This window comes from Lasioglossum baleicum, chromosome 8, assembly GCF_051020765.1.
Source record: "Lasioglossum baleicum chromosome 8, iyLasBale1, whole genome shotgun sequence".
NCBI lineage: Eukaryota > Metazoa > Arthropoda > Insecta > Hymenoptera > Halictidae > Lasioglossum > Lasioglossum baleicum.
Window position 1 is genome coordinate 15,771,033 of NC_134936.1, and position 26,393 is coordinate 15,797,425.

The window sequence follows — 26,393 nt, forward strand, 5'->3', positions numbered from 1 at the left end:
GAGGACGGTCGCGGCCTCGTTTGATCTTTCATCTTGCACCTTTGACTACTGAAAAACCCCATCGCCTGCATTATTGAGAAATGAGAAGGCGCGTCCCGAACCCTTGCAATTCTGTAAAAACGAGTCAACTCCCTTAAATGAACACTACCCAATGAAATAATTCATTTATCATTTCCAGAGAGAAATGAACGATAAGCAGATCCCATTCTCGAGCAACAACACAGTCTACAACATAGCAGAATGGTTTGGTTTGAAGCAGGCAAAGGCAGGACAGCTGGCAGAGCTGTTGAAAGGCTACATAGGGATCATGGTAGTGACAACACTACGAAAAGTCATCAGAATTCGACAGTGCTTCTATCGAAAGGAGATCGGAGAGCCTCTGGAGACTCCTCAAGTGATGTTCCCATCCATTACCAGGGCGGACGCTGACAAAGGTCTTCCAGAGTGCTTAAAGTTCCTCTTCAACTATGGATTTTATAAATTCGGTCTGGAACTATGCCTAATTGGTACTGTGGCGCTCATCGGCACGAGGCTCGATTTTTATTCGGTTCTCTACAGCATCTGGCTTCTACTGTTGTTTTGTCTGAAGAGGAGGACTATATCCAGGATTTGGCCGTTCTTCAAATCATTCGCTGTGATCATGTTGCCTGTCCAGTACGCTCTGGTGGTTGCTTTACCTTCCTGGCTTTGTATAGGTTGTTCAACATTTATGCGAAATTATTTGTTATAATCGAATAGAGTTTGCAAGTGGAATATCACTTTTCAGACTATCCTTGGAGAAATTCGGAGATACTGAGGAGGCTGCAGGAGTGGATGTACTTCCCCGATCCTGACTTCCCTCCCAACCCTAGAAAATTAATATGTGAGTCTCAGTTTAAGTTAAACAATTTTTTTAACAGGACTTTTTAGTCTATATAGTCTGATTTCTTTCCAGGCGACTTCATTCTACTGATGATGCTAGTCAGACAGAGCCTATACTTCCGTATCGAGCAGCAATATGCTGCGGATAACACAGATTTCCCAGCCGGCCATAATTATTCTGTTCATCAGAATATGGAGAAGCCAAACTTCGTGAATCCTGTGAAGGACTACGTTTCTCACATTCACTCGTGGCTGGACATTGCGAAGAGAGGCGTGCTGATGAGTCTCATGTGGGTCACTCTGTCGATCATGTTCCTGGCAGGAACAAAGCGGACAAACCTATTTTCGTTAGGCTACCTGGGTGGCGCCTTCGTTTTCCTTTGGCAGGGCAGTGATTTCTACTTGAGGCCAGTCAAGACGATCTTGAAATGGTGGAATATACTGATTGGATACAATGTGGTGGTCATCTTCGCGAAGGCTTTGCATCAGGGAGTTGGTTGTGTGCTGATCAAAGAGGTAGATCGAATATGCCTCGATCTATTCTTTTTGGAGATTAATTGTATCTGAAACTGCACTGTTTGTTTTCAGCTTGAAGTATCAGCTTGCGCAGTGATCCAATTACTTGGCATCACATGTCTTAGAAAATTCGAAAGTTCTTCTAGTGATATAGTGTCTGGTAATGTGGCCTGTGAAGTCCCTCGAGAGGACATAGGCATGGTCTGGGATGGTCTATGCTTTGGCTTCTTGCTACTGCAGAAACGACTGTTCAAGAGCTACTACTTCTTCCACATAGTGGACGAGACGAAAGCTATGAGCGTCTTGGCATCTCGCGGAGCTGAACTACTGGAAGAGCTGCATCAGAAACGTATAGAGATTCAAGATGGGGTTGAGAAGAATGTGCTGCAGAAGCTAAAATTCAAGATGGACAAGATCAAAGCCAGTCAGAGAAAGATACAAGGCCCTAGCTATAGGGAGCCTCAGACTCACAAAGTTGGTAAGTCGCTAACTCCGGTGGTCTCCAATTTTGATAGGCTATGGACAGTCGAGAAATTTAGGGAAATTTATTCTTTAACTGAAGTTACCTTTTCCGGAAGTTCCAACCACAACTCCCCCCTCGAGTCTGTGAATCCTTCATCAGGAAAAGTCCTACGACCTAACACCAACTCTCTATATTTAATGCTCCCGCAAAAGAAGGCGAGGCGCCTTTGGCGAGGTCCTCCAGCGTCAGCTCGTGCGTGTCCTCGAGTCACACGCCTCCTCAGGGTTACCAGACGCCGATCGACGAGGACGACGACGAGCCGCCCCCGCTGACGCCACGTGCCGCCTCCTTATTGCAGGCGCCGACACCAAACTCCGCGGTCATGACAGGCAGCCTCGATGCTTACCTCGAGCCGGCTCGAATTTCTTTCGGTTCTCCACCAAGTAGCGAGCTGAACCCCCGTGGACCGTCGCCGGACGAGACGTTTCCGGTGTTCTCCCCTCCGCCGTACGATCGACAACCACCCGATCGATCGATCAACTCCTCGATCAGGCATCGTCGACAGTCGAGCTACTTCGGCCCGCAATGGGTCAACGAGTTGCAGACACCCAGGCCGTCGATCGTCTCCACCACGTCCCGATCCCCGCGGTCTCATCACACATGTAACGACACACCCACCCACGGGATCAAGATCGTCGTCGTCGATCCGCTACAATGTCCTGTACATACGCTTCCGCCGTCTGCACCTCTAGATCATCTACGATGCACCCTTATTCTCTTTCGTTTCGGTCCTCATGCTCGTGGACAGATTGTGGACAGATTAAGGGATAGACTCTCGTTTCTCTCATTTCTCGATAATGCAACGATGGGGGTAAAAGTCCCATTTTTACGTTCACGAGGCGTAACGAGACCAGGCCCTCGCAATCCTGGAAACGAGTCTACCTCCTTAAAAGCCTACAGTACTAATTCTCTTTTGATCTTCCAAATCTCTTCACTTCTGTATGAAAAATTGTACCGAACTCTCAAGATCAACTTATTTCAAACCACTTTCTTTTCGAGTACGTTTTTCGTTGTCTGCTTTGGTCCAGTTTCTATCGATCTCTGTTCGATGTCGTGTTTAGATAGGTGTAAATAACTTCGTACAACTAGAGACGTGTTCAGTTTACGTTCTGTACATTCTTTGATTTAGAATCCCGCATTATATTCCTCATCCCTCTCTCTCTCTCATCACCAGTCCGTTAATAACCTGTTTTACAGAAGGTTGAAGAATCCAGAAATTACGTTCCTCCGACAGATTCCAATACCGTTGAACCTGGCGAGGAGACTCGAGGATTCAGCTGACTGTCCTCGATGTAATATAAATGTATACTGCTGTAAGATACATCTCGATGTACGCGCGCCGACGAATCTCCCTATAAATCTGTCTTTCGGTTCTCTGTCTCTACTTTTCTGTTTCTCTTTTGTGTTAGATACTCTCTATCCAGGGGCACGGCCGTTGTACAGAGTTCGCACGCCAAAAACCAACAGAGAGGGTAAATGAAATTATTCTTTTCTTCTCTCCGCAGCTTGTCAACCGGGCTTTATATCCTAAACTGACGTGTCCACACATATCCTGACTAACCATCCTTCTGCTTTTACAGAACTCCACACCTGTAAATAACTTTGTTATTGTACACTTATTATTAATATCGTTTAGCCAAGGTGGACGCACATTCGACAGGCATTCAAGGCTACCCCTTCTCCAAACCCATGATCCTCCGTAATCGAGTGACACTATGGTGGGGGACAGTCCCATAGATGACCTTGAACGGCCAACCTCAGTTTTTGCGTCTACTCTAACAGAGATTATATATAATTTTGTTGTATATTTGTGCGTGTGTGGCAACGACGTCTACGAATCTACCAAGATGTATATTATTGAACGATTTAGCGCTAGATTATTGGGACAACGTTTATTTTCTATAGCAGTGCGTCTAACAAAACAGTGCATGGCTTTGGCAGTACTATGCGAATGTGTCAGGCTCAGATCAATTGAAAGAGGTGTTTGTTTTCTTTTTGATCAGCCATTCGATCTGGGGATTACTATATGTTCGATGATCTGGATGACGACGATGTCACTGACATGATACCGGACACCGAGTCTGAGAAAGAGGAACAAATGCGTCGTCACGAGCAGGAACAGCAAGGTCGCAGAATGACCATTTCCGAAGTACGTACAAAACTCATGAAAAGATGTGTGAGAAGTTGAACAGCGCTGAAATTACACCATATAATTTTCTGGTTTGTCCGCTGTGAGTCTCGTATTCGAGCGTGACCATGACTAATACGAATTTGGACCGCTTCGAGAACAAAGTTCGCGTTGAATACACTCGACCCTAGAAGTTCAAGTTCACTCAGCCCACTCTCGACGCAGCTTAAGACCGACTCCGTCAAACAGACTGACAATGAGGCTAACCCTCTATAACCCTACTTCAATTAGGTTTGAACGAGAAGAGCACAGGCTGTTTTCTTTACCTGGAAAAATCGACATACACAACCGGCAACAAAAGTTTGGGATCACTCGCTGATTTTTGGAAAAATCGAATATATCGATGAATTTTGAAATGATCCATCGTAATAATATCAGATATTAACTAGTTGAATAATATTTCTAAACAGATTTCAGTATCCAGTGTAAGACAATGTTCGGAATGCACTTTTGTAAAGAGACATCTTTGGCAACTTCTACAAGAAAAACTAAACATTCGAAAAACTAATGGCGAGGTTGCCCTGAATATGTCAGGCTGCTATTAAAAACAAAAGAGGTTTTTTAATTAAAGAGCAATTTGAAGAAAAATACGCATTCCTTGATAAAAAAAACGTAAATACAAAATGAAAAACATACTGCTCGTAAGTTTTTTGACAAGTTAATCTTCCTGGGTTGTTCTAAAGGCATTCAGTTCTTTTTCTCTGAATTTACGCCGTGATTCCAAACTTATGGCCGGCAGCGTATCTCGCGAGGATTTGAGGTCCTGTGCAAGAAACATTTCCTTTTATAGGACCGATCCTCGACGAAATATTTCGGTTTTCCGGGATAAAGTAAGAACCCCGTACAATTTTGAAAGCGATTGGAAATGAAACAAGTTCTCTAGTTAGGAAAGGAAACGGTGAACCGATAAAATTCTAGCTAAAAGATGAAATCAGGCTAAAAGAGCGTACCTAATGCGACTTTCGAGTTGCAGAGTATTATAGAGGGTTAAGGATAGACTCTTCACCCGCACATCATACCCGTTGTTCATGCCTGAAAATTCGATCAAACACACGACAGAGTTTTGTAGCTACGTGTGCGCATAAATTTCTGGCATTTCTTGCATCCACCCTCTCCCCCGCCAACCCCCACATTTTCTCGATTGCCCCCCACCCCCGCATATCTCTGACGATCCCCTGGCCCTTGAGGGTACGTTTTGGCCCAACGAGAAGACAACCAGGCGAACACACGTGTTTGGAGGCAACGTTGGGGAAGAGACACGAGATGACTTTTTAAAGAGTCTGGTCGTTGCAGTTTATGAGCACGCTGATTAAGACAGACATTGAGACCGCGACGCACGTCGCCATGTTCGGAGGGACGGAAAAGGACGCGCTGAGACTTCGTCGCAGGAGCGCACCGTTGACTAGGAAGAAATCGTCAATGTCCTATCTCAGTGCACGTTCCGAGACCGACACTGCGATGGCCACCGATGTGAGACCCCCTTCAAAAGGCTGCATGTCACTGCTACAGGCTCTATCTCTCTCTATCTCTATCTCTATCTCTATTTATCACCTGTCTCCACACCATATCCTCTTTCGTTTTCTCACTCGATCGCGCTGTCCAACATCATCACTTTCCCTTTTGTGATTCAACAAACACTAGCCGATTCTTCTAGATTTTGAACGCCAAGCCAAAATTTTTCGTCATCCTCAGTCTTTGAGAGATTTTTAATATTAACACTTTGGTCAAGGCTCTCAAAAGTCTATAATAATTGCTCAGTGATTATGAAACCGCAAAACTGATATTGGTCAGTGCAAATTCGTTCTCCCACATCACAACCCATCGTCTTAATCCCTCTTACCTTCTATTTACTCGCTCTTGTAGCCTCTGTAACGTTGTTTTCTAATATCGTTTAATCATCGATGTATTAGTCCAGTAGTTCTCTACATTCTCACCCGTTAACCAACTTTTAGTTAGCTTTCGTTCTGTCTTCACATTTTTCTTATTTTTTTTTATGTTGTTTTGTTTCCTGTGCCATACGTTGGGACGATGTATCTTTTAGTTATTCTTGGTTCCTTTTGTTTTTTATTTTGTTTGTTCATTCGAACACGCTCCCCCCCCTAAGCCGCCGAGTATACACACATACACACAAACAAAAACCTAGTGCGTATAAATATTGTATGATATAATGGTGAGCTCCACACTGACACAAGATTCATGTACACTTAACACAATACCGATCACACGTCGCAGACGGATACAGCCGCTGGTTATTACAGTGCTTACTAGAGTAAGATGGATTTATTATTATCTATTCCTCATTTCGCATCTTCCAGCTTTGTACAAACGGATGCGGATTGTCCCAGAGCTATTTCTATTGTTCTTTTTTTCATGTTTTTTTTTATGTTAACATGTCGTCCCTCGTCCGTGATGTAGTTGCAGTTGACAGCGGGACGCCTACGACGCGATGTTGGTGTACATAATCCGCTCGATATATCTCGCTTAATTTGTTTCTCATTACGTTTACAGCCAGTTCTAGCACCGTAATCACACTCGCTTGTTATAACAATAATCTTCGATATCGTGAAGCCATTCATGGTCACGCGGGGTTCGAAGCCACTGTGAAAATGTTCCAAAAAAGATCGAATTCGATGGAAAACTTGTTCTAAAAATTTGCAAAAATGCTCTCGAGTGACAATCTTTTTATTTGAATCGATGATGGCAGCATCGAATCCCGCGTGCCGGGACCGCGAAGAGCACAGAGCAAAGATAAAAACAATTTGTCTGTGCAATTAGGGTGGCGATAAGACCAGCCTAACTTCGGCCGACATCGAAACCGATGGGAAAGACGAGACTACAGCGGGGCCAGCGAAGACTCCGGAATCATCTGAATATGGGGAAGACAAGGTCGATGGACAGAAAGCGAAAGAGGAAGAGGGAGAAGAGACTAAAGTGTCGTTTGTCACGTATTTCAAGTTCTTGGTTGTGGTTATCAACAGTGGTCTAACATCGATGACGAAGTACCTAAACAGATTCTCTAGAGATTACAGATACATACGGAAAGTCTTGGCCAAGGAGAAGAAAGTGTTGAAGGTATAGAATGAGTCTGAATTGTATTGGTTCGTTAGTACTGTTGATGATTTTGTTAAATTCTTAGGCGAAGCCAGACTTTCGGATGGGTATGCGGTTGGGTATCAATCAGATGTGGCAGCCGATACCACTGGTGAAAACCAGGTAAGACAACGGATAGTAAATCCGAATAATTAGAATCTTATCATTATATTAGTTTCTCAGATATCTGTCGTAGACGCTTAGCTGTACAGAGTATCAGGGTAGTGTTTTTCGGAAGACAGATTTAGAGCAGACACCTAGAGATCGTGAAGAGAGGATCGATACTGTCGTCCTCAAACAATAATGGCCATATTTTAATTATCTCTTTGCATGTTTACGCGTTGTCCGAAAATGTAAGGCTACATTGAAGAATGACAGCGTTGATCCTCTCAAGTATTGTAGTTCTAGACCGTCGACACGTAGCTGTAGTGTAAGATGTGCTTGCCCCCCAGTAGTTTGTCCCTAACAGAAATGTTCGAGAGACGCCCCCTTTGAAGAAGACATGATCTTACCCCTGCCATTTAGGCTAGACACTATATAGTAGAGTAGTAAATGTGCTCGCTCTGACAGATCGGAAACTAATGGGAACGCTGAGGAGCAATACGATCCTGGCGAGGGTCCCAGTCGACCTGAATCTCTGGATCAAAGGTACGATTTGGATAAACAGCTTCGTTTGTCTGGTAGATGTCAGTGCCGCCCTTAATTGTCTAACTTCTTACTAAATCCCTCTGTCAACTTGTCCTGTCATTTTCTGAACACTTACGACTATACTGTTGAATTGGATTCGTCTTAATGCTCGTGGTAGCTTCCCCCACTATGAATTATACGACTCATCATGGTTAAGCTCTGCCCATAGTGGGCGTAGCTGTGCGAAAAAGTGGAGGACTCAAGGAAGAGGTCGACTTTAACTCAACAGTATCTAAGAGTACTCTTTAACTTTATTCCTTTCAATTCAGTTATTATTTCAGTAATATGGTACTTTATTAAAATTAAAATACTAGTTGAAGCTAAAGTTCTAATTTAAGAATAAAGTACGATCTACTCCGACATTCCACGCAAACCCGTTGCATCGAAAACCCACAAATCCTGTGCTGAATGTGGATCAGTTCGTAGAGATCCATGATGTCCCTTTTAAACAACAGGAAAACGAGAAAGAGAATGGTCGACGCGATCACCATCCTGTCTAAGGGCTCTTCACCGTAAGTCCTGCTCCCTTTTCTACGTCCTCTATTTCTTATCCATATTTCCTATCCACATTCTCGTCATCTCAGATCAGTGCTGTTCACGCTCGATTCCTCAGAGAACAAGCATTGAAATCCGAACACAATTTCACACAAACGTAGACAGAGAGTAGTATTATTTTTGCCAGGAAAAGAAGCTCGCTGACGGTCCCGCATATCCGAATTCTGGCGCCGAGTTTGGAGCGAGGATTGGACATGTCCTCCTCCAGGTATCGAGAATGCTCCGTAAACTGTTTTGCACGGCTGCTCGCCGCACAATTTGCACGCTAATCATAGTGCGCAGCGTGTCCATTGTACCCTTGAATCATAGTTTATTCGTTGTTAATTTTTGTTTGAAATCATACGTAACGCATTCACCATCGAATTAGTTCAGAAATTTTGCGATCCAAGCCAAATGAAAAGAGTTTAATAGAAGACAGATTAAAAATCATTGCCAAATTTTTTCTCGGGACACCCGAAGGCGATCATATGATAATTTTTGTTTCCTTTTCAGCCTCGTTTATGGTGGAAGGTTTCCCCAGCTTTTAATGTGCTTTTGACATTCACTTTGCAAAAGAAAGAAAACCTATTCCTTTCTTCTGTGAATCGTTATTAAGTAACATCGCTGGAGATCGTTTTAAATAATTGACATAATTTATTCCACGTACAGCACACTTTTCTCCGAACTATCGCTGGCGCAACATGGCGACGAGGGTGCAGAATTGTCCGAAGTTGATCAACCCCCAATCATTCAATTGTTGGCGTCAATTTGGTTTGGCATCCTGGCACACTCGAGTCTCCTCTGTTACTTCATGGTGTTCCTCCATCAAATTAAAAACGCGTCCGTCCTGTCCACACCGCTGCCACTTATGGTGTTCTGTTGGGGTTCCCTGACCATCCCACGTCCGTCGAAAACCTTCTGGGTCACTCTAATCGCTTATACCGAGGTAAGTCATAGTATTTTTATTCTTCACGATTCATTGGAAGGCTTAAAGAATTCGTTAACCAAATGTTTATCTTCCACAGGTGATTGTTCTAGTAAAATGCATTTTCCAATTGGAGCTACTGCCATGGAACAGGGACGCTGCTCCAAACAATCCTCTTTTCACACCAAGGATTATGGGGGTAGAACGGAAACCCAATTATGCACTCTGGGATCTTCTACTTCTGCTCATGGTATTCTTCCACAGGTAAATTACTTTTAAAATCATTAAGATTTAATTTATGATTAAAAACTGATGAAATTGATGTTCTTAGGTTTATGCTCAAATCATTGGGTCAGTGGACATCACCATCCCTCAAACCGAGAAAAATCATCCCCTCTAGCTTAACCCTTGTTTCATCAAAGCCACCCGCTGATAAAGGACAAGGGGAGCCTGTATCTCAACAGGAGCAGCAAGAGTGCGTTAATTTTTTCGATTTATAAATTGTTTACGCCATCAACAATAAGGAGAGGATATTTGTTACCTTTTTTCTTAGTGATGGAGCTACTGTGAGAACACCCAAAGGAAGAACTTTAAACATTCATGCAACTGGCGATGGAGAATCTGTTCAAACAACTGATGAACACGAAAATCTGGTCGCAGTACAGGGTGAAGAAGTGGATCCTCACGCTCAAGAGCTGCCAACAGCCATGAACATGGCGTGAGCATTCTAATTTGAAATTCTAACTCAAAATAAGTTGCTCTGACTAAGCTTTAATTAATTTTCAGAGTTGAAAAGTACGTCCAGCCAACAAAGTACTTTTTCGTCCAGATCCTCAGCCCAGTGGGCAAAGAAAAGACAAACGTATACGCCTACATGTTCCTCTGCGACTTCTTCAACTTCTTGCTCCTCATCTTCGGGTTCTCTTCGTTCGGCGTAAGTGCCTCTACCTTTGTACTCTAACTTCGAATACTAATTTTCGTTTGAATATGCAGACGCAGCAGGGTGACGGAGGAGTCACTGCCTACCTACAAGAAAATCGAGTGCCAATGCCTTTTCTGCTGATGCTGCTGCTTCAGTTCGCCTTGATAGTCATCGACAGAGCATTGTTCTTAAGAAAATCGATCCTAGGAAAACTGATCTTCCAATATTGCCTGATATTCGGCGTACATGCGTGGATGTTCTTCATTTTGCCCAGTGTAACCGAAAGGTAATTAATAGACTGTGGATCTTTATGCATTTATAGCAACATTTAGTAGATGAAGATGTCGATATGTGATTTCTCCTCTTTTAACAACAATTTTTATTTTGCATAAAGATCCGCAGTCCAGTAATTAACAACCCCAAATATACGATTTTATCTCGTTAACTTCTTAACAATTCCAGGCAATTTAATGAAAAACTTCCGCCACAAATCTGGTACATGGTGAAGTGTTTCTACCTTCTGCTGGCAGCTTATCAGCTACGCCAAGGCTACCCAACGAGGATACTCGGCAACTTTGTATGCAAAAAGTACAGCATTGTTAACTACGTCTTGTTCAAAGGGTACGACCATCTTCTATCTTTTAATTATAGTTCAACTTATACATTTTACTCTAAAACATGATTTCATCTTTCAGATTCATGTTAGTGCCATTCTTGTTCGAGCTGAGAGCAGTGATGGACTGGATCTGGACGGACACATCCATGACAATAATGGACTGGTTCAAGATGGAGGACATTTTCGCTAGCATCTATCAGATCAAGGTACAAACACAATTCGAAAGAAATCCATGTGGGAGGAATGATTAAAATTATTGTAAATTAATGTTTAGTGTATGAGGGGGTTGGAAACAGACTTCCCTCAGCCAAGAGGCGTAAAAAAGAAGCAGATGAGCAAATATCTGGTCGGTGGAGGTGCTTTGTTCCTCATTATCGGTCTCATTTGGTTCCCTCTGCTATTATTCGCACTTGGTGGAACAGTCGGCGACTCTAATTTACCTTACGAGGTTTCCATGAAAATTCGCATTGGTCCTTACGAACCGATCTACTCTATGTCAGCGCAAACTAGCTCGATCGTCGGATACAGTCCGTCTGAGTACAAGCAGTTCCAAAAGTGGTATGCAAAAGACAAATCGGCGGTCACTTTTCTGGAAAACTATATTCATTCGGACGTCGCTGCGGTGAGACTAAGCGGATTTTCTCGGAAGTTGTGGAGCATATCGCCGCCGGATTTGCAAAGGTAAATGAAAATGTATTGCAAAGAAGCTCATTAATAGACTGCGGATCTTTATGCATTTATGAAGAAATTGGTTGGACGAAATATAAAACAGTAAAAGATTTTCAGAAATTCAAGAATGTTGCAATGTTGCTTTTAATCTAACAAAGTCGTTAAGGGATGAAATCAATTTTCATGTCATTCCTGTCTCCCACAATCAATGCAAAACATTTTTATTTTGCATGGAGATCACAGTCTACTTATTAATTTCGGTAACTCATGTTACACAAGACAACTTGTACTCGTTTCTTGAATTTCATTCGAGACTGTTATCGTTAATTGCAGACTGGAGGCAGAGTTGAAAGATAATAGTACCACCGTCGTAATTCACGTGGAATGGACAGTGTCCCGGAAAACTTATGCGAAAGACGCAAGAGAGGTGACAACGAAGTTGCGGGATATTCAGTTGCCACCATATGTCAATTCAACAGAATTTAATCCCGTTAGGCTGAAACTAGCAGAAATATTATCAGCCAGCAACGCAACTTCCCATAATGGTACTATAACGCTGCCGAACGCTTTTCCGAAGTTCTTGAAAGTGACTAGCCTCACTACCGACGTCGTTCCTCAATTAATGCAGCTCGGTGAGTTTCATATTGAACAAAGGTCGAACGAATTTTAGGAAAGCAGGATGATGACGGTTACGCGATTGTGTTTCAGGAAAATCACCCGAGGAAGAAGAAACCGACGAACCAGACAACAGCTACCTCTTCAGAAGCATCAACCTAAATTTGTCTACAAATGCACTTTGCTGCGCTAGATGGTGGAGCGTTAAAGAAGTCTGCACCGATGACCTATACAATGAACGACTGATACACCTGCCATTGAATAACTGCAGTTATATCATGATGTTCTTGTTCAATGATAAAACGTTCCCCGAGGAACTAAGCTTCATCAGTGGCTTCGGGTAGGTTGAAAGAAATTTTCTTTGTTTTAGAATTTCGATAGAAAGAGCAGTCACCAATGCGTCTGGATTTTTATAGAATTTTGGGGTTGTACACCACGGCGGTGATAGTGATAAGTCAAATGATGAGGAAGGTAGTGAGCGAGATGGCGCCAAAGATAATGTTCGACGACCTGCCCTACGTAGACAGGATCCTCAGGCTATGTTTGGATATTTATTTGGTCCGCGAAAGTGGAGAACTATGTCTCGAAGAGGATCTGTTCGCTAAGTTGATATTCCTCTACAGATCGCCGGAGACATTAATCAGGTCTTGCATCAAAACATCGTGAAATATATTCCATCACTTAATTCTGGACGATTCTGAATAATATTGAAATGATTTTAGATGGACGAGACCTCCCGAAGAAGGTGAAAGGACCGACAACGAAGACCAAGATGAGATAGAAGATGATAGGGATGGATCTCTGCGTCCAGATTCACAAAGAGATTAATTTATTAACTTGTTACGCGAGGAAAGAGAATGTTTATGACAGTAACGTCCACAATTGGGAACGGTGACAATAGAAAGCGCGATCGTCAATGATAGCGCATCGAACGGCAAAGTTAGAAACTCAGGAATTTATGACCACCATGTTTGTTACGATTGTTCCTATCTTCGAAAAAAGTCTATTGTAAACGAATATGTATGTATATATTTACGAAGAAGTTGAGAATAGGTAACACGCGTGGACGAATCTAACACGATGAAAGAAACGGGAAAATATCGAGGTATTTCAGCCTGTTTGTTTCACGGACGTACTACAATGTGTTTTGGTAATCTTTATTTTAATATTTATTAATGTACGATTAATATCCTGATCATGACACGTCAGTGACACGAGGAAATGATTTTCTACACAAGTGCTTTATATATTTCACAGTCTCCGCGAACGCTACAGCGTCGTACCATTCTAGAGATAGTGCTTTGTTTTCTAATTGTTATTTGTCAGAGTTCACGGTCGGAACAGACGTGCATTTCGAGCGTGATGCATTTAGTATCGTATTGGTTATAGATAAGGGAACGATTATCACAGAGGATGAACAGTGTATCTCCAAAAACTGCCGTCATCACGGACTTCAGTTCTTTTATACCTTTTCTAATCGTCGATACACCTAGCTGTCACTCATGCTCGTTTTATATATGTATATCGATTACATTCAACAAGAATTGAATACCGCTAAGAAATCATTGTTTGTAAATATACATTTTACGATCTGCATTTGTCGAAACATTGTATCGCGTCGCCTTAATACGTCTTTTAAAAATATAAATCAAATATAAATTGTTTCGAATCGACCCCGGAGAACTACTTATTCGCCTGACAACTTTCTTAATCACATACGAGAAAATGTAGAACATATCATCATCGATACAAAGATGTTTATTCAACAGTTTCTTACAGAAAACGATTTACAAATTTCTTCAATAAATATATCAACCACAAACCAACGCAAGCTCGACCTTCCGACAATCTTAAATACATATGGGCAATCCATCGTTAAAGACTAAAAGTATTAGTAAAAAATAGAGTCTTTTATTAATCTCAGTGTACTTAATTATCACTTAATTCGTAACAGTTTTAAAAGTACTGTGTAGGTAAAACGTGTGCAGGCAATAGAATGGAATGGATCATCTGTTCGTTAACAACTTCCTAAGCACCTATGGGCTGCTCTAGGAACGTCCTAGAGACAATACAGTCTAGCAGCTACTATTTTAACAACTCCTTACACTTCAGCTTCAACGTAAGATTTTCCTGCTTCAAAAGTTCTAGTTCTTGAACCTTTTTCTGCAACTCTACATTCTGTTTTTGCAAAAAGACAATATCCTCCTTTAGTCTCTCATTTTGCTCCATTAGGCTTCTTACCGTACTAGAATCTTTACTGGGGCGTATTTCATTAGTTATCTCATCCGTCTGGTCTAATATATGCTTAATCAAGTTGGCCTGAGAGCGAAAATGCAGTTTCTGCATCACACCTAAGATTTTCGAGCTTTCCTCTTTCGTGTGTGTGCTCACAATGTCTTTGATAGCTTCAAGCAAAGTACTAGAATCCAATTCCTTCGTATCGGACGTTTTCGGAGGCTCGTGACTCCTAGCTCTTTCTTTAGGAACATCTACCTGAGACGCGCCCTCCTTAGAACCGTCCGACGGTCTGTTCTCTTTGGCAGACACATCCCACGTTTGATTGATCTCCTTACAGCTACCAGAGCGTCTTGTTCTTTCTTTCCCTGTGACTTTACCCTCAGCGATCCTCACCTTTGTCTCCCTAACCCTTGCCCTGATATCGTCCTTAATTTCTTTCTCGTTAGGCTTTACTTTGTTCTCGATAGGCTTTAATTTACTATCGCTGACCATCCTCTCCTTCTTCTCGCACATTTTAACTTTGATTTGTTGCTTCCTAGCATCCTGTTCTAACAACTTTCTCGATTCTTTTATTGGGTAGTCTTTAAGAACCAATTGCTTCTCGGTCTGCTCGATTTTTTTGTTTAGATTGTCGCCTTTGGTCGACTGCAGTTGTTGCAGTGGACTGGATGTTGCAGTTCTGGTCGTCACGTTCCTGTCTATCTGATAGGTAGAGTTTTTAGTATCTTCAGGGACTAGACCTACGTCTTCTAAGAAAGAATCGTTCATTTTTCTTTCTCAGATGTCCTGCGTAAACACCAGAGGTCTGTATACAGAAATATAACTTGCTCAGAACCTTTTTATGTGATTAAATAGATTAATTAAGGAACATTGTGTAAAAGTGTTCCTCGAATTCTTTCGATAAAAGCGTGATTTTAGATTTTTAATGAAAACGTCCGAGAGGACAGGTTACCATGAAACTTCCAGCGAGGACTCACTTCAGAACTTCAATGGCTTCAATTATTTTGCACCAGACAATCGGACCAGCACAACTTCATTTACTGTGGCGCAGTCGTTCGTGACATTATGTAGTGAAGCAGATAAAAATAGAAACAATACTGTGTTAACCTTCAGTTAAATTGCAGAACGTGAACCACGACGAACAACCAATTCAAATGAACTTGTTTAGCGAGTCAGCTGACGTCGATGTCGATACGTTGCTACACGTGCGCCATCTACGTTGCAATTGTTGGTGGTGGATTTAAATTGCGCGGAAGTACTGTGCCTCTGTTCCTGAATTTTGCTGAATAAAACTACGTATAATTACCTAAAGGTAGGTATTGTGTCGTCTAGAATACAAGCTTTGTGCCCTGATTCTGTAGATACGATAGAAATCGCGTTAAAGAATGTATACACAGAAATTATTGGACAAACTAGTTCTACAGTTGTTACTGGACAAACTGGTTCTACCGAAGTTCAAATTGTGTATTAGAATATGTAGGCTGAGAATTGAATACGCAGATTCTATAAATCTAATTCAAATTACTGAAATATATTATACAGGACTTACTGAATAAAGCCGACAGCTGGCGAGAAGAAACAAGAGCGCTCACTTGTTGGATTTCGGCGCCGCTGGAACAGTGCTGTGCCAAACGGCCTCTGCGGACCCTACAGAAGCTTCTTCGCGCCTTCTGTTCAAATAGAACAGCCAGCAAGTAACATCACAGACGAGGTAAGAATAAACCTATCATCCAATGTATTTTTCTGTCCCACTATTTGCATGCAAATGAAGCCATCCAGCTTGCGGAACAATGATTCAGAACAGAAATAGACTTGTGGCACGAACATTGGTAGCATAAACTCGTCTAAATCGCGTTCCTGCTACTTTCCAAGGAAATAGAAATATATTATAGGTGTTTCAGTCCCATAAGATGATAGGTCTGTCCTTATACTCGAGTGCAGTAATTGCAGTTCGAGAGAATATACCTGTTCACTGTTGGATGCCGCCACCATTCACTTTACTGTTATAGCACTCTCGATTTGTGCACAGCAGTTAGGATAAATTCAAAATCAATAGATAATTGAACGCAATAATTTCTAGGTACAGTATACGCTTTGCTTTAGGCACAGTTTTAGTAAAATAATTATTTTAATGTTATTTACAATATAGATTCAATGTAACTACAAGAAGTACTAGTACTATTTTGCAAATTTGCGAATGCCACAAGCACATGCAGATCTAAATCGTGATTATCGTAGAATAAATAAATGTGCCAAGGAAATGTCCCCTGTGAAGAAGCATCGAGAAAAAGAGACTAGGGCGAAGGAATTACTGCTCCACTTCGATCGAACAGTTCCAGGCAGCTGATGCAAGTGTTGAGCTCGCTCCTCTCCCGAATCGTTTAACATTATAATGACGAGGCCCCCGAGAACAGTCGCGACAGGTAGGAACATACTCGGAGACCTGTTGCGAGAGAACGGACCCCCCGCAGCCTGCGTTCACCGTCAGATGTTATCTTCATCTATCTCGGCCTAGAGACGGGAGTAGTTAGATCGACTTCTGATCTCCTCTCATTCGGCTGTGCAAAAATATGATTATAGCACAAACCGCCGTTATTACCGCGGAAACCCTGGGGCCATTTTTCTGGATCCACGTGCGCGGGACCCATCGTTCTGTATAATAAATTATTGATCACACTGGATGGCCCGCTCTCTTATTCTTCGAGGGAGTATTAGCTAGCGGAAAGTTTCCAATTAATAATTCAGGAGCAACGGAATCATAGGCCGGCGAAATGTCACCAGATTAAGAGATTATCGGGACGTGACAATCAAGAACGCGGGGGTAATTGCCGGCAGCTTGTAACACAATGATCACGCGCGATAATGGCATGCTAAGACCTGCTAGACACTGGACGACAACGTGTGTCGCGATCGACTTGCGTCACGCACGCACGCTGAATAATTAATGATACCGAATGCCGAAAGAAATAAATGTCCGCCACGAAGAATCGAGTAAACATACCCCGGAATTAATTTCGGTGTGTTGCGAGCCGGGAACCTGCTCATGTTAATCGATCGAGGTACACGGTCGCCGGGAACATGATTATTCTGCTCGAACGATTTCGAAAATTACCATTTACCTCTTCGGTGCAAACTTCACCGGAAACATCTCTCATAAAAACGTTTTACCACCCGAAATTATTACAGCATTATTAATCAATTCTTAGAACGAAAACGAAGGGGACTGAGAAGAAAATGGAATTTAAACACACACACACACCTCAGGATCCACATACGCCATACACGCGTTTAGTTACGTAAGATCATGCGGGTGTACGATTTTATCTGATTGCCTCGGCCCGGGAGTCGTTTCAAGAAAGTTATGCGACCGTCATTACATCAAAGCGACGCGAGAGCAAAAACGAATATTATAATCGAGCGAACGGGGCCGCTTTTCAACCATTTCTTCCCTGCCTGTCCGATCGAACATTCCTTCGCGAGTTGTTAATTATCATCCCCGCTGTTAAGTAATTGTCACGCAACGCTTCTGGTAACGGGACGCGTGTTGCGCAACGTATTAAATTAATAACAGAGAGTCTAACAATATTTTGCGTTTGCGCGGAGTGATAAATCGACCAGCATTATTCTCGCGCTTTTGTTTCTTGCAGAGGTCGGCTACGATTTGCTGTGGGACTGCTAGCAAATTCTTTTCACTGTTTTCTAATTGGGGACAGAGACTTCTTTTCCTCTGCTCCATCCGAAAAAGAACGTTCTTGACCAAAAGGAAATATTCTCTCTATAATCTATTGATCCAAGAGCTCGTATAGTAATGATCCCGAAACAGAAAGCTCGCCTAATGCGCGGAAAGCTCGTCTCGTAAAGCAACAAGATCGCGGCGACAAGGTCGTTAGGACAAATTACCGCGGCGCAGTCGTAAAGCACGGGGCTGGTTTAATTACACCGACTGTAATGTGTGTAAGTCCGTGGTCACAGTGAAACGTTTCTGTCGCAACCGCGAGCCAATAAACCCGCCGGGGGAAATCTTTGTTAAAAGATCGTCGTGAACCAGATAAATCTCAATACAAAGTCAATTATAGTTGGCAGCTATGGCCGGCGTGGTGGGCGTGAATAGGTCGGCCGAAGCGTTTGCATCACACAAGCGAGAGCATGGTCAACGTTGATTTACAAATTCTAGGGGAAGTTGGGAAACCTCTGTCGTCGGCTGACTGACAGCTCCGACGAGAGTCGCCGTTACGACGTATTTTTTTCCCGAGACCCTAACTACCCCATAAACGTTATTTACCAGCGAACAAAAGAGCCACACACTTGACAGTGCTGGGAATTAGGCTGGCAGATCTTTCAGGCGGTTTCGACTAGGGCTGTGTTACTTTCCCTGAAGCTTCGACTCTTCGAAGATTCGAAGGAACGAAGGGAACTTCGAAGTCTTCGAATCGTATGAAGTTATAACTTAATCAATTTTTTAGCTGTGGTGGCGTAGTTTTTTCGAAATGTAAGAGTGTCTGTAATTCGAAGTTCAAAGCTTTGAAACTCCATTTTTTTTTTAATCCTCTAATATCGAAGCTTCGAATCTTTCTGAGATCGAATAGTTCTAGTTCGACAAATGTGAACTGATAAAATTTTGAAATTGATAGTGTGGGATTATCTTTTTCCTACAATAGTACCATTTAAAATTGAATGTTTCGTAGGGAATTGCTTTCGGAAGGTTTGGATCTCGAATGAGTTGAATAAAATTGAAGCAGCTCGACTCGATTCGAGTGGAGAGAGTCCTCGAAGACATTGAAATGCAAAGAGCAAGGATTGCAAGGCCCTCAGTCGATTGCTCGAGGAGGAGACTCGGGAGAGGACGAGGTCGAAGAAGCTAAATTGAAACGTAAAAGCGAACTAGGAAATAATCAAGGAGCGTTCCGCGTGCGCTTCTTCTTCTACAAACAGGGCATAAAACCCGGCCGGCCATAAATCCGCGACCTACGGCCAGGCACCGGCGAGTCACTCGTTTCAGCTTCGCCTCGAGTTTCTTTACGTTGCACTACCTTTTCCTTATGCGCAGAACCAATTTTGTCGTCTAATGGGCAGCGGGATTCATCCTCCCACTGCCTTCCTCGCGAATAATCAAGGAAACAAATTTACCTGAGCCCCCTGACCATTTTAATCTCCTGAATAATAAACTGCTCGGACTTTTATGCGGCTCAGACGTATCCATTCGTGTAGGAAATGTGCAATGTTATGCTAATGTTATGCAAGACTTATGCATATAATACCAGTAATTTTATCTCACCGACGAATATAGTCTATCTTCATTCAGATCCTGAACAGACTGCAGGTTTCGTGCATTTATAACAAAAATGACTACGTGAAATTTAAAACAACGTAATAGAAAGCCACTGTTTCATGCAGTTGCTGCAGGCAATTTTTATTTCGCATAAAGGTCTACACGGTAGGATCATTAGTAACGATCAGAGCTTTACGAAGTCTTTAAGAAAATTGAACAGGAGTTTACAAGATCGATCGGTTTCGTTGGCCGCTCGATCAAAGGCACCGTCGAATTCGCGAATCGCGTGTTCGACGCGTTATTCGCCTAATCCTCCTTCCATTTACGATTCCGCGCAATCATTCAGCTAATGAAATAAACGACGCGGGTTACGGATTTCGCGGCGCTGTGGGTGATTTACGGGGAGAAACTGCGAGGCTCCGGCTGCTTTCAATGGGGACCATGGGGCCGTTCCCTTCTGTTGCTTTAATGAGCCATTTACTTGCGTTTAGAAACGTTTTACCATCGTGCAATTTTACTACAATTATTAATTGATACACGGTCTGCCAACGAAGTCTCCGTGTAGACCTTCTGCACACCCATCCTTCAAAATCGAACAACTTTTTTCAAAGTGGATCATATTAATTGAGTCTCTTAAAATATTAAAAAATCCTGGATATCTCTCTGTTGCCTTTTCGGAACGCTGTTTGTAAACACGATTATTGTCCACGTTGCAGGAGAGAGGGGACCCCATAGTAGAACACGGGGCCCATACAATCGAAACGCGGGCCCTCGGGGTCCGTTTACAGGCCCGACAGCGCGCCATATATCGATCGGGCCGTGGCGATTGCGTAATTGCAATTAAAGCGATCTTGTAATCGTAAGGCCGGGTATAATTAATGAACTAAATCGTGCTGACGCTCCGAGCGAGTGTCTATCGCGCGGCACGATCGTGCTGCGGGCCGTGAGTAAGCGCAATTTGCCATATTGTCTCTAATAATCCCGGCTAATTAGTTTTGTCTTCCGTTTATATCGGTCGTCTGCCCGGCAAGGCCTCTCTTCTGCTCTCGCAGACGGAAGAGAAAGCATCGCCCACGCGTTTGCCGTGGTCGTTGAAAAACTTTTTTTCGGCATCTCGTCGGCGCGGAAATCGGCGAGAAACCTTTACAAGCTTCTCTCCTCTCGTCTCCACGCCATTATAACGCTAATAATAATTATTATTATTACACCTACGACGAGGAGATATACGTATTCGAACGCTCGTTCCGTGAACTTGGCAAGACTGTTTCGTCCGAACAATGCGTACCGATGCTTAGGCTTTTATTAGCTTGTTACAATTGAATTGGCCGATTCCATGACGCTAATCAGGCTCGGTTTTGTTCCAACGATCAATCGGCTCTGACTGCATCGATCATCGATCTTCCTATAAATTCAGATATCTCAATAAACGTCAATGTTTCACAGAAACTCGAAACGTTTCATTTAAATGTTTGTCATATCTCCGTAACAAAAAATCACGCAGTAATGATTCTTAGCACACTTTAAAGCGTAAAGCCTCTACTTCCAGATCGTTAAGTATTTTTTGCTAAAGTTACGACCTCTTAAAACTGAACGTACGATTTCTTCTCTGTGTTTTATTAAAGTTTGAATGGAAAGTGTGCCGACCGAACGAAGCTCGACTTTAAATTCAACACAGAACCTTTAAACTTTATTACAATGGCCCCTCTCGCGAGTGAACTCATTACATTTCACGCTCCGTACGCATGAAATTCGATCCTTGGAAAGTGCAGCAGCGGAATCGATCGATAAGAGTTTCAATTTCGAAGCGAAAGAAGAAACAGGTTTCGATATTAAAAGCATCGGCCACTCCCCACCACCCATCGCGTATAGGTAATTTAATTGTCGATTAGCCAGCCGGTCCAATAACAATAATATTAAATCGACTTTTCCGACGAATCGAACGAATGGTCCGCAGCACCGAATTAGCCGGCTATCAATTACACCGGGGTGATTTCGTGGCGGTTCGACCGCGGTGAACACGGACAATTATATCGATCGAATCGTATCAATGCTCGTTGTGATTTAATTGGAGCGCTTTGCGCGTTATTCGATACGTCAAGGATAACGTCAGCCTCGAGCCTGTTCTGCGGGATAGACGAACGCCGAATAAGTTAATTATTGTGCCCTTTATTGGCAAATCAGTCACGTGTGTCAGCATCAACTCGGTCAGGTTGATTGAATGACAAACGGAAAAGAACTAGGAAAATGAATATCATAACCGGCACGTTTGGTTCTGGCTAGGATCATTATTAATCAATAGGCAGCGGATCTGTATGCAAAATAAAAGATCGAAATAGGAATATTTCCTTTCTTAATATATTCAATAGGTCGAAAATAATGAAACAGTATCTTTAAATTTTTGCCATAAATGCATAAAGATCCGCTGTCTATTAATCAATTTCTTTTCCGTCGATACGAAGACATTTCGAATTTCCGAATGGACATGGAAACAGCGCAACAAACGCGTAAAAAAGGCGACTAAAAACGCACCTGGGAGGAAAGTCCCATGCATTTGCAACAACGTCCACCCAGGCATTTAGTGCTGGAACGATCCGGCCGCAGTATTTGCTCAACACAATTGACAGTAACAATAACTCAGCGGCGAGTCAGTCAAAGAAAACTCTGTGATTGTTCTAGCGAGCGTAAGAAAGCTGACGGTGTCTCGGCGTGCGGCAAACGTACGTACGTATGTATGTATACAGGATGGCTTAATGGTTTCATTAAATCTCTGTAGGCCAATATATTTTACGATCATTAGTCGTAAAACTCGGCCGGCAGTGTATCAATAATGAGATCAAGGTGGCACTGATTCGAGACAAAGTTGAAAATCACTTTGGCCGAACGATCCAGATCGGAAGGGTGTACGCCCACGTGTCGGGAACAGGCGCGAGTGATCTATTTACGATCAGGTGTGATCTATCGGCGATCGACGCCCGTGGGTGGCGGACATTCGATCCACGGCACTCGATCTCCTGCACTCGGCGAGAGGTCATTCTGACTCATTTGAGCCACCGACGTGACATGACGTATCGTACAGCGAAAGAAACTTCTGGGACAACCTAATACATAGTTCGATCGGGAGACGCGCATGGTGCACCGAGAAAAATAATTAGCGAGCATTAGTCGCGATAGATTGGTCCATCCACGAGACGGTTGCAAGTTAATTGATGTCGAGGAGCCATTGTAACGCTGCCATAGAAGATTTATCGATCGTGCTGGTACCGTTACCGCTGGGTTCGCTTATTTCAGCCGTGACATCTTTCTGAACGGTGTTCGACCCACCAACGACATGAAAATTCACTCTTCCCGCGTGTTCGAAGGAAAGAATTAAAACAATAATTCTCTTGAGTCTACATAGATCTGAAATCACTTCGACAGGCAATTGTCAGTGAACGAGGTGATCTCAATGCTCGCGCAGGAAGTGACAAACGGCAGTCAGTCTCCTCGCCGTCAGCCGAAGTCCATTAAAACCGTGCAATCGAGCAAAAACGACACTTAAACAATTTGCGAGCGTGTCGAATAGCGAATTCCTCGCCCCCTGACAATGGCCAATTCGATTGGCCATTAAAGGCGGGCATTATCGGATCGAACCAGATGAGTAGGTTCTAACGATCGTTCCGAGGCCTCAGATACCGATCGACGCTACTCCCGATCGATCCCCCAGGAAATAATAGCGAGCTCGAGGTAGAGACAGAGAGGAGAGGGTTGGAGTGTCGCGAAAATTATTATGCAGCGTTAACGACCTGCGGATAAGGGGATTGTTTACGATCGTCGTAAGTTAGCCATTGTTTGCTCAGGAGAGAATATTGTCTCTCTATCGTTTGCTTTATGGCCGTTCTCCTGGTTACCCTGTATTGTGGCACGGCAGAAACCGGCGACGACCACAGGGGAAAAAAGAGCCTCCGAGAGGAGAGAAAAAGGGGAGAGAGAGGCGAAATCGCGGAGGCAAGATCGAACTCCGTGGTTCGCGCGGGATATCGAGAAATCTCGTATCCAGGAACGTCGAATAATTCCCCCCGGGACCCGGTGTCGCATCGCTGGTTCCGATCGACGGAAACGTATGTGCGAATTTTTATGCGCAAGGCTCTCGCGGAATTTCGTCGCCTGTGTTCTTCTCCTTTTTTCAAGTCGACGGTTCCTTCGTGCGGATCGTGGGCGGCGGGGAAAGTTCGCGCGGAAGGGGAGGATTTTGTGACACGTGTGAAAAGAATCGTCGGTTCTAACAGAAACCGAGTCGGCCCGCGCGGTTCGATTGTGTGTAAACGTCTGTTAACTCTCGCGTGTTAGGCAGGCAGCTCGTTACCGTGCCTAATTATACGGCGCAATTACGAGAAGCTCCGCGAGTAATCAGACAATTTTTCTCCGCAGAATATCGGAGGTCGAGGGATTCCGGTATAAAGCGTCTTTGAATCCCGGTGAAACCGGGCCCCGGGAGCCTGAAAAATCGTGACACAAGCACAGGGGAGGCATTAACGACGCATTGTCTTAACGGAGGAACCATTGTTCGACGTTTGTTCTGCGGCTGCGAGTGTGTGACGCATTGTCTGGACCAACTGAGGCGCCAGGAAGCAGTAAAAGGTAAGTCTCCTGACGATTTCGTTGGCTGATTCGCGATTTTCGACGGCGAATTCGTGACTTCCGGAAACAGTTCCTTTTTTCTTCATAACCGAGATAAAAAGCTGATAAGACGTGCACACAGGGTTCAGGCGATTATGCTGGTTTTCCATCCGCAGTTTGCCTTTCTTTTCCCTGACAATATCGCGAGGCGTGACTCATTCAGCGTCTCTGGCTCGACCACGCGTGATTATTTCACGTTTGAAACCACCTCCGCGGTGGTAGGCATAAGCCACACTGTCGACATTGCTACCTCTCCTCGTGCACCGGCATTTCTACCCGGCATGCATCGATCGCGTTGGCAGAGACCGCTGAAAATTTGTCCGGGCCCCCGATAAACCTTCGTGTCTGCTACCTACTGTTGCATTTCTTTGCCGGCATTTACATCGCGGAACACGGCGGAGAGGCTGAGGTATTTTACGATGACATTAGCATGCGAGTTCTCGAATCGATCGCTGGCTTTTAGAACCAGTACGTTCGTCGCACTCAAGGTCTAGGTCTTCTAACCGAGAATTCAAATCCAAGAATAAGGTACAAACCATTCGAACATTGTAAAAATCGTTGATCGATCGTAAACAACAAATTTCACGAGTCTCAAGAAAAGACTCTATCGTTCCGATTCCATGAGATATGCCCGCGATAGTAATCGAGTATCAAAGCCGAATAAACCAGCTTAGCGGTGTCAAGCCGAGGATCGCCGGATTTCCCGGGAGCCGCCATAAATTTGCAATTAGCGGAATCCGATCGTGCCATGTCCGATCGATTCTACACGCACTCTGGACTTCCTTTGGGAGGGGGGGTGTCTTGCACGTGGGTGTCCCATTAAGATTACCGATCGTCCGGCTGGCATCGATCGCGACAAGTGTTCTCTGGATCGTTCGTGGAAATGGCGAGACGTATACGACGAACGAGCATAAAGAAACGAAACAGAAAAAAATGTAAAACGAAGTAATAACAATCGTCAGAGTCGGCCGTGAGAGATTAGATTTGCCAGCTTCTTGATCCGCCGCGTTGCCGGTTCAAGATCGTGAAATACCTTTATTTCAATGGCGTCCACGATCGGCACGAAAGACTTTTGTGCACTCGAACTTTATAAGCCTGATCGGATCACCGCGATCCTGTGTACAGGAGTCGCTCATAAACGAGATCGTTATCGAGCTGGCTCGAGTTTATCGTAATCGTCTATTCGCGGGTACACGTATACGCTACCGATCGTGATATCGTAGATAGAGACCCCGATGACATCCCCCTCCTCCCGCGCTACAGGGATAACAATAGTGATAAGTATATGCCTAGTATCGGATCACGATCCGCAATTGTGCTCCGCCGCAAGGCGCATAACTCCTTTATTAATATATACGATACCGCCAGGACGAAATGTTGATGAGTGAACAGTGACGTTTGACATTTCCCACGTGCGGGACCTGTAATTCGATGATCTTTATGATGATACTGCCGAAATGTCACTCTCATTAGACGTTATCTGATCCCGCGTCGCGCGTATCCATTTTCTTCGTTCGATTTATCGACAGGAAATCGAAAGACCAAGCAACACCCCCATTCTAACCCCTTCCCTTACAGTATCGTGTCTGACTCGCGATGAAGATTTTCAACAGAGTCCAATAAATATGTGTATGCTACTAATTTCCTTTAAACCGAAATAAAATTCTACTCTGATTTTGTTAATGCGTCTACAGCTATTGGAGAATATACAAGCATACAATAGATATATGTATATTTTCTCCTTTTTATACGAGCTACAAAAAACGTTCTAATCACTGAAACAGTGAAATAAATCGTAGGGCAATGGGTTAACTTTCTAGTAGTACTAATTGTTTTAGAGAGTCGTTCATCATAAATGCGACAGTTAACCCAGAACTGTAATTTCTATGTTCCCCAACGACAATGAATAAGATACAATGGGCCCGATCAAAGGTTCGATACTCGGCTGTATTGATGATAGAGTGCAGTTACATTGGTAAACAAAAATCGCGAATCCTCAGACAACCCGTCGGAGATTCATGACTCGACTGGCTGGGGATTTGCGAAGGTGGCGGGAGTCACACCGTAAACTACTCATCATGGTT

The 26,393-nt window shown here is 43.5% G+C and overlaps 2 protein-coding genes across 11 annotated transcripts in view; one reads left to right on the top strand and one right to left on the bottom strand.

Annotated features, from left to right (window-relative positions):
* The window catches only part of Piezo (piezo type mechanosensitive ion channel component), a 30,482-nt gene extending 16,663 nt beyond the window's left edge, over positions 1-13,819 (top strand). For 5 of the 9 annotated variants that reach the window (XM_076429590.1, XM_076429593.1, XM_076429595.1 and 2 more), the window contains 24 exons: positions 179-695; positions 767-862; positions 935-1,377; positions 1,450-1,855; positions 3,310-3,372; positions 3,904-4,049; positions 5,382-5,558; positions 6,864-7,160; positions 7,225-7,301; positions 7,749-7,826; positions 8,548-8,628; positions 9,069-9,345; positions 9,425-9,588; positions 9,656-9,799; positions 9,878-10,042; positions 10,111-10,258; positions 10,318-10,532; positions 10,709-10,867; positions 10,942-11,068; positions 11,137-11,543; positions 11,865-12,163; positions 12,240-12,486; positions 12,563-12,790; positions 12,869-13,819. In XM_076429590.1, the coding sequence (XP_076285705.1) occupies positions 179-695; positions 767-862; positions 935-1,377; positions 1,450-1,855; positions 3,310-3,372; positions 3,904-4,049; positions 5,382-5,558; positions 6,864-7,160; positions 7,225-7,301; positions 7,749-7,826; positions 8,548-8,628; positions 9,069-9,345; positions 9,425-9,588; positions 9,656-9,799; positions 9,878-10,042; positions 10,111-10,258; positions 10,318-10,532; positions 10,709-10,867; positions 10,942-11,068; positions 11,137-11,543; positions 11,865-12,163; positions 12,240-12,486; positions 12,563-12,790; positions 12,869-12,974 (5,067 nt within the window). In that variant the 3' untranslated portion in view covers positions 12,975-13,819. The remainder of the gene's footprint in view (positions 1-178; positions 696-766; positions 863-934; positions 1,378-1,449; positions 1,856-3,309; positions 3,373-3,903; positions 4,050-5,381; positions 5,559-6,863; positions 7,161-7,224; positions 7,302-7,748; positions 7,827-8,547; positions 8,629-9,068; positions 9,346-9,424; positions 9,589-9,655; positions 9,800-9,877; positions 10,043-10,110; positions 10,259-10,317; positions 10,533-10,708; positions 10,868-10,941; positions 11,069-11,136; positions 11,544-11,864; positions 12,164-12,239; positions 12,487-12,562; positions 12,791-12,868) is intronic. The other 4 variants (XM_076429592.1, XM_076429594.1, XM_076429599.1 and 1 more) reach the window with 4 other exon arrangements.
* Positions 13,820-13,883: 64 nt separating this feature from the next.
* LOC143211698 (uncharacterized) lies at positions 13,884-15,552 on the bottom strand. Of its 2 annotated transcripts, none has more exons than XM_076429604.1 (2): positions 15,362-15,552; positions 13,884-15,189 (listed from the first exon to the last, which is right to left on the bottom strand). In XM_076429604.1, the coding sequence occupies exon 2, from the start codon at positions 15,150-15,152 to the stop codon at positions 14,232-14,234; it is 921 nt and encodes a 306-aa protein (XP_076285719.1). In that variant the 5' UTR covers positions 15,153-15,189; positions 15,362-15,552; the 3' UTR covers positions 13,884-14,231. The 2 variants fall into 2 exon arrangements, with proteins under 2 accessions (XP_076285719.1, XP_076285718.1); XM_076429603.1 differs by having other exon boundaries at positions 15,337-15,552.
* Positions 15,553-26,393: the final 10,841 nt, after the last annotated feature.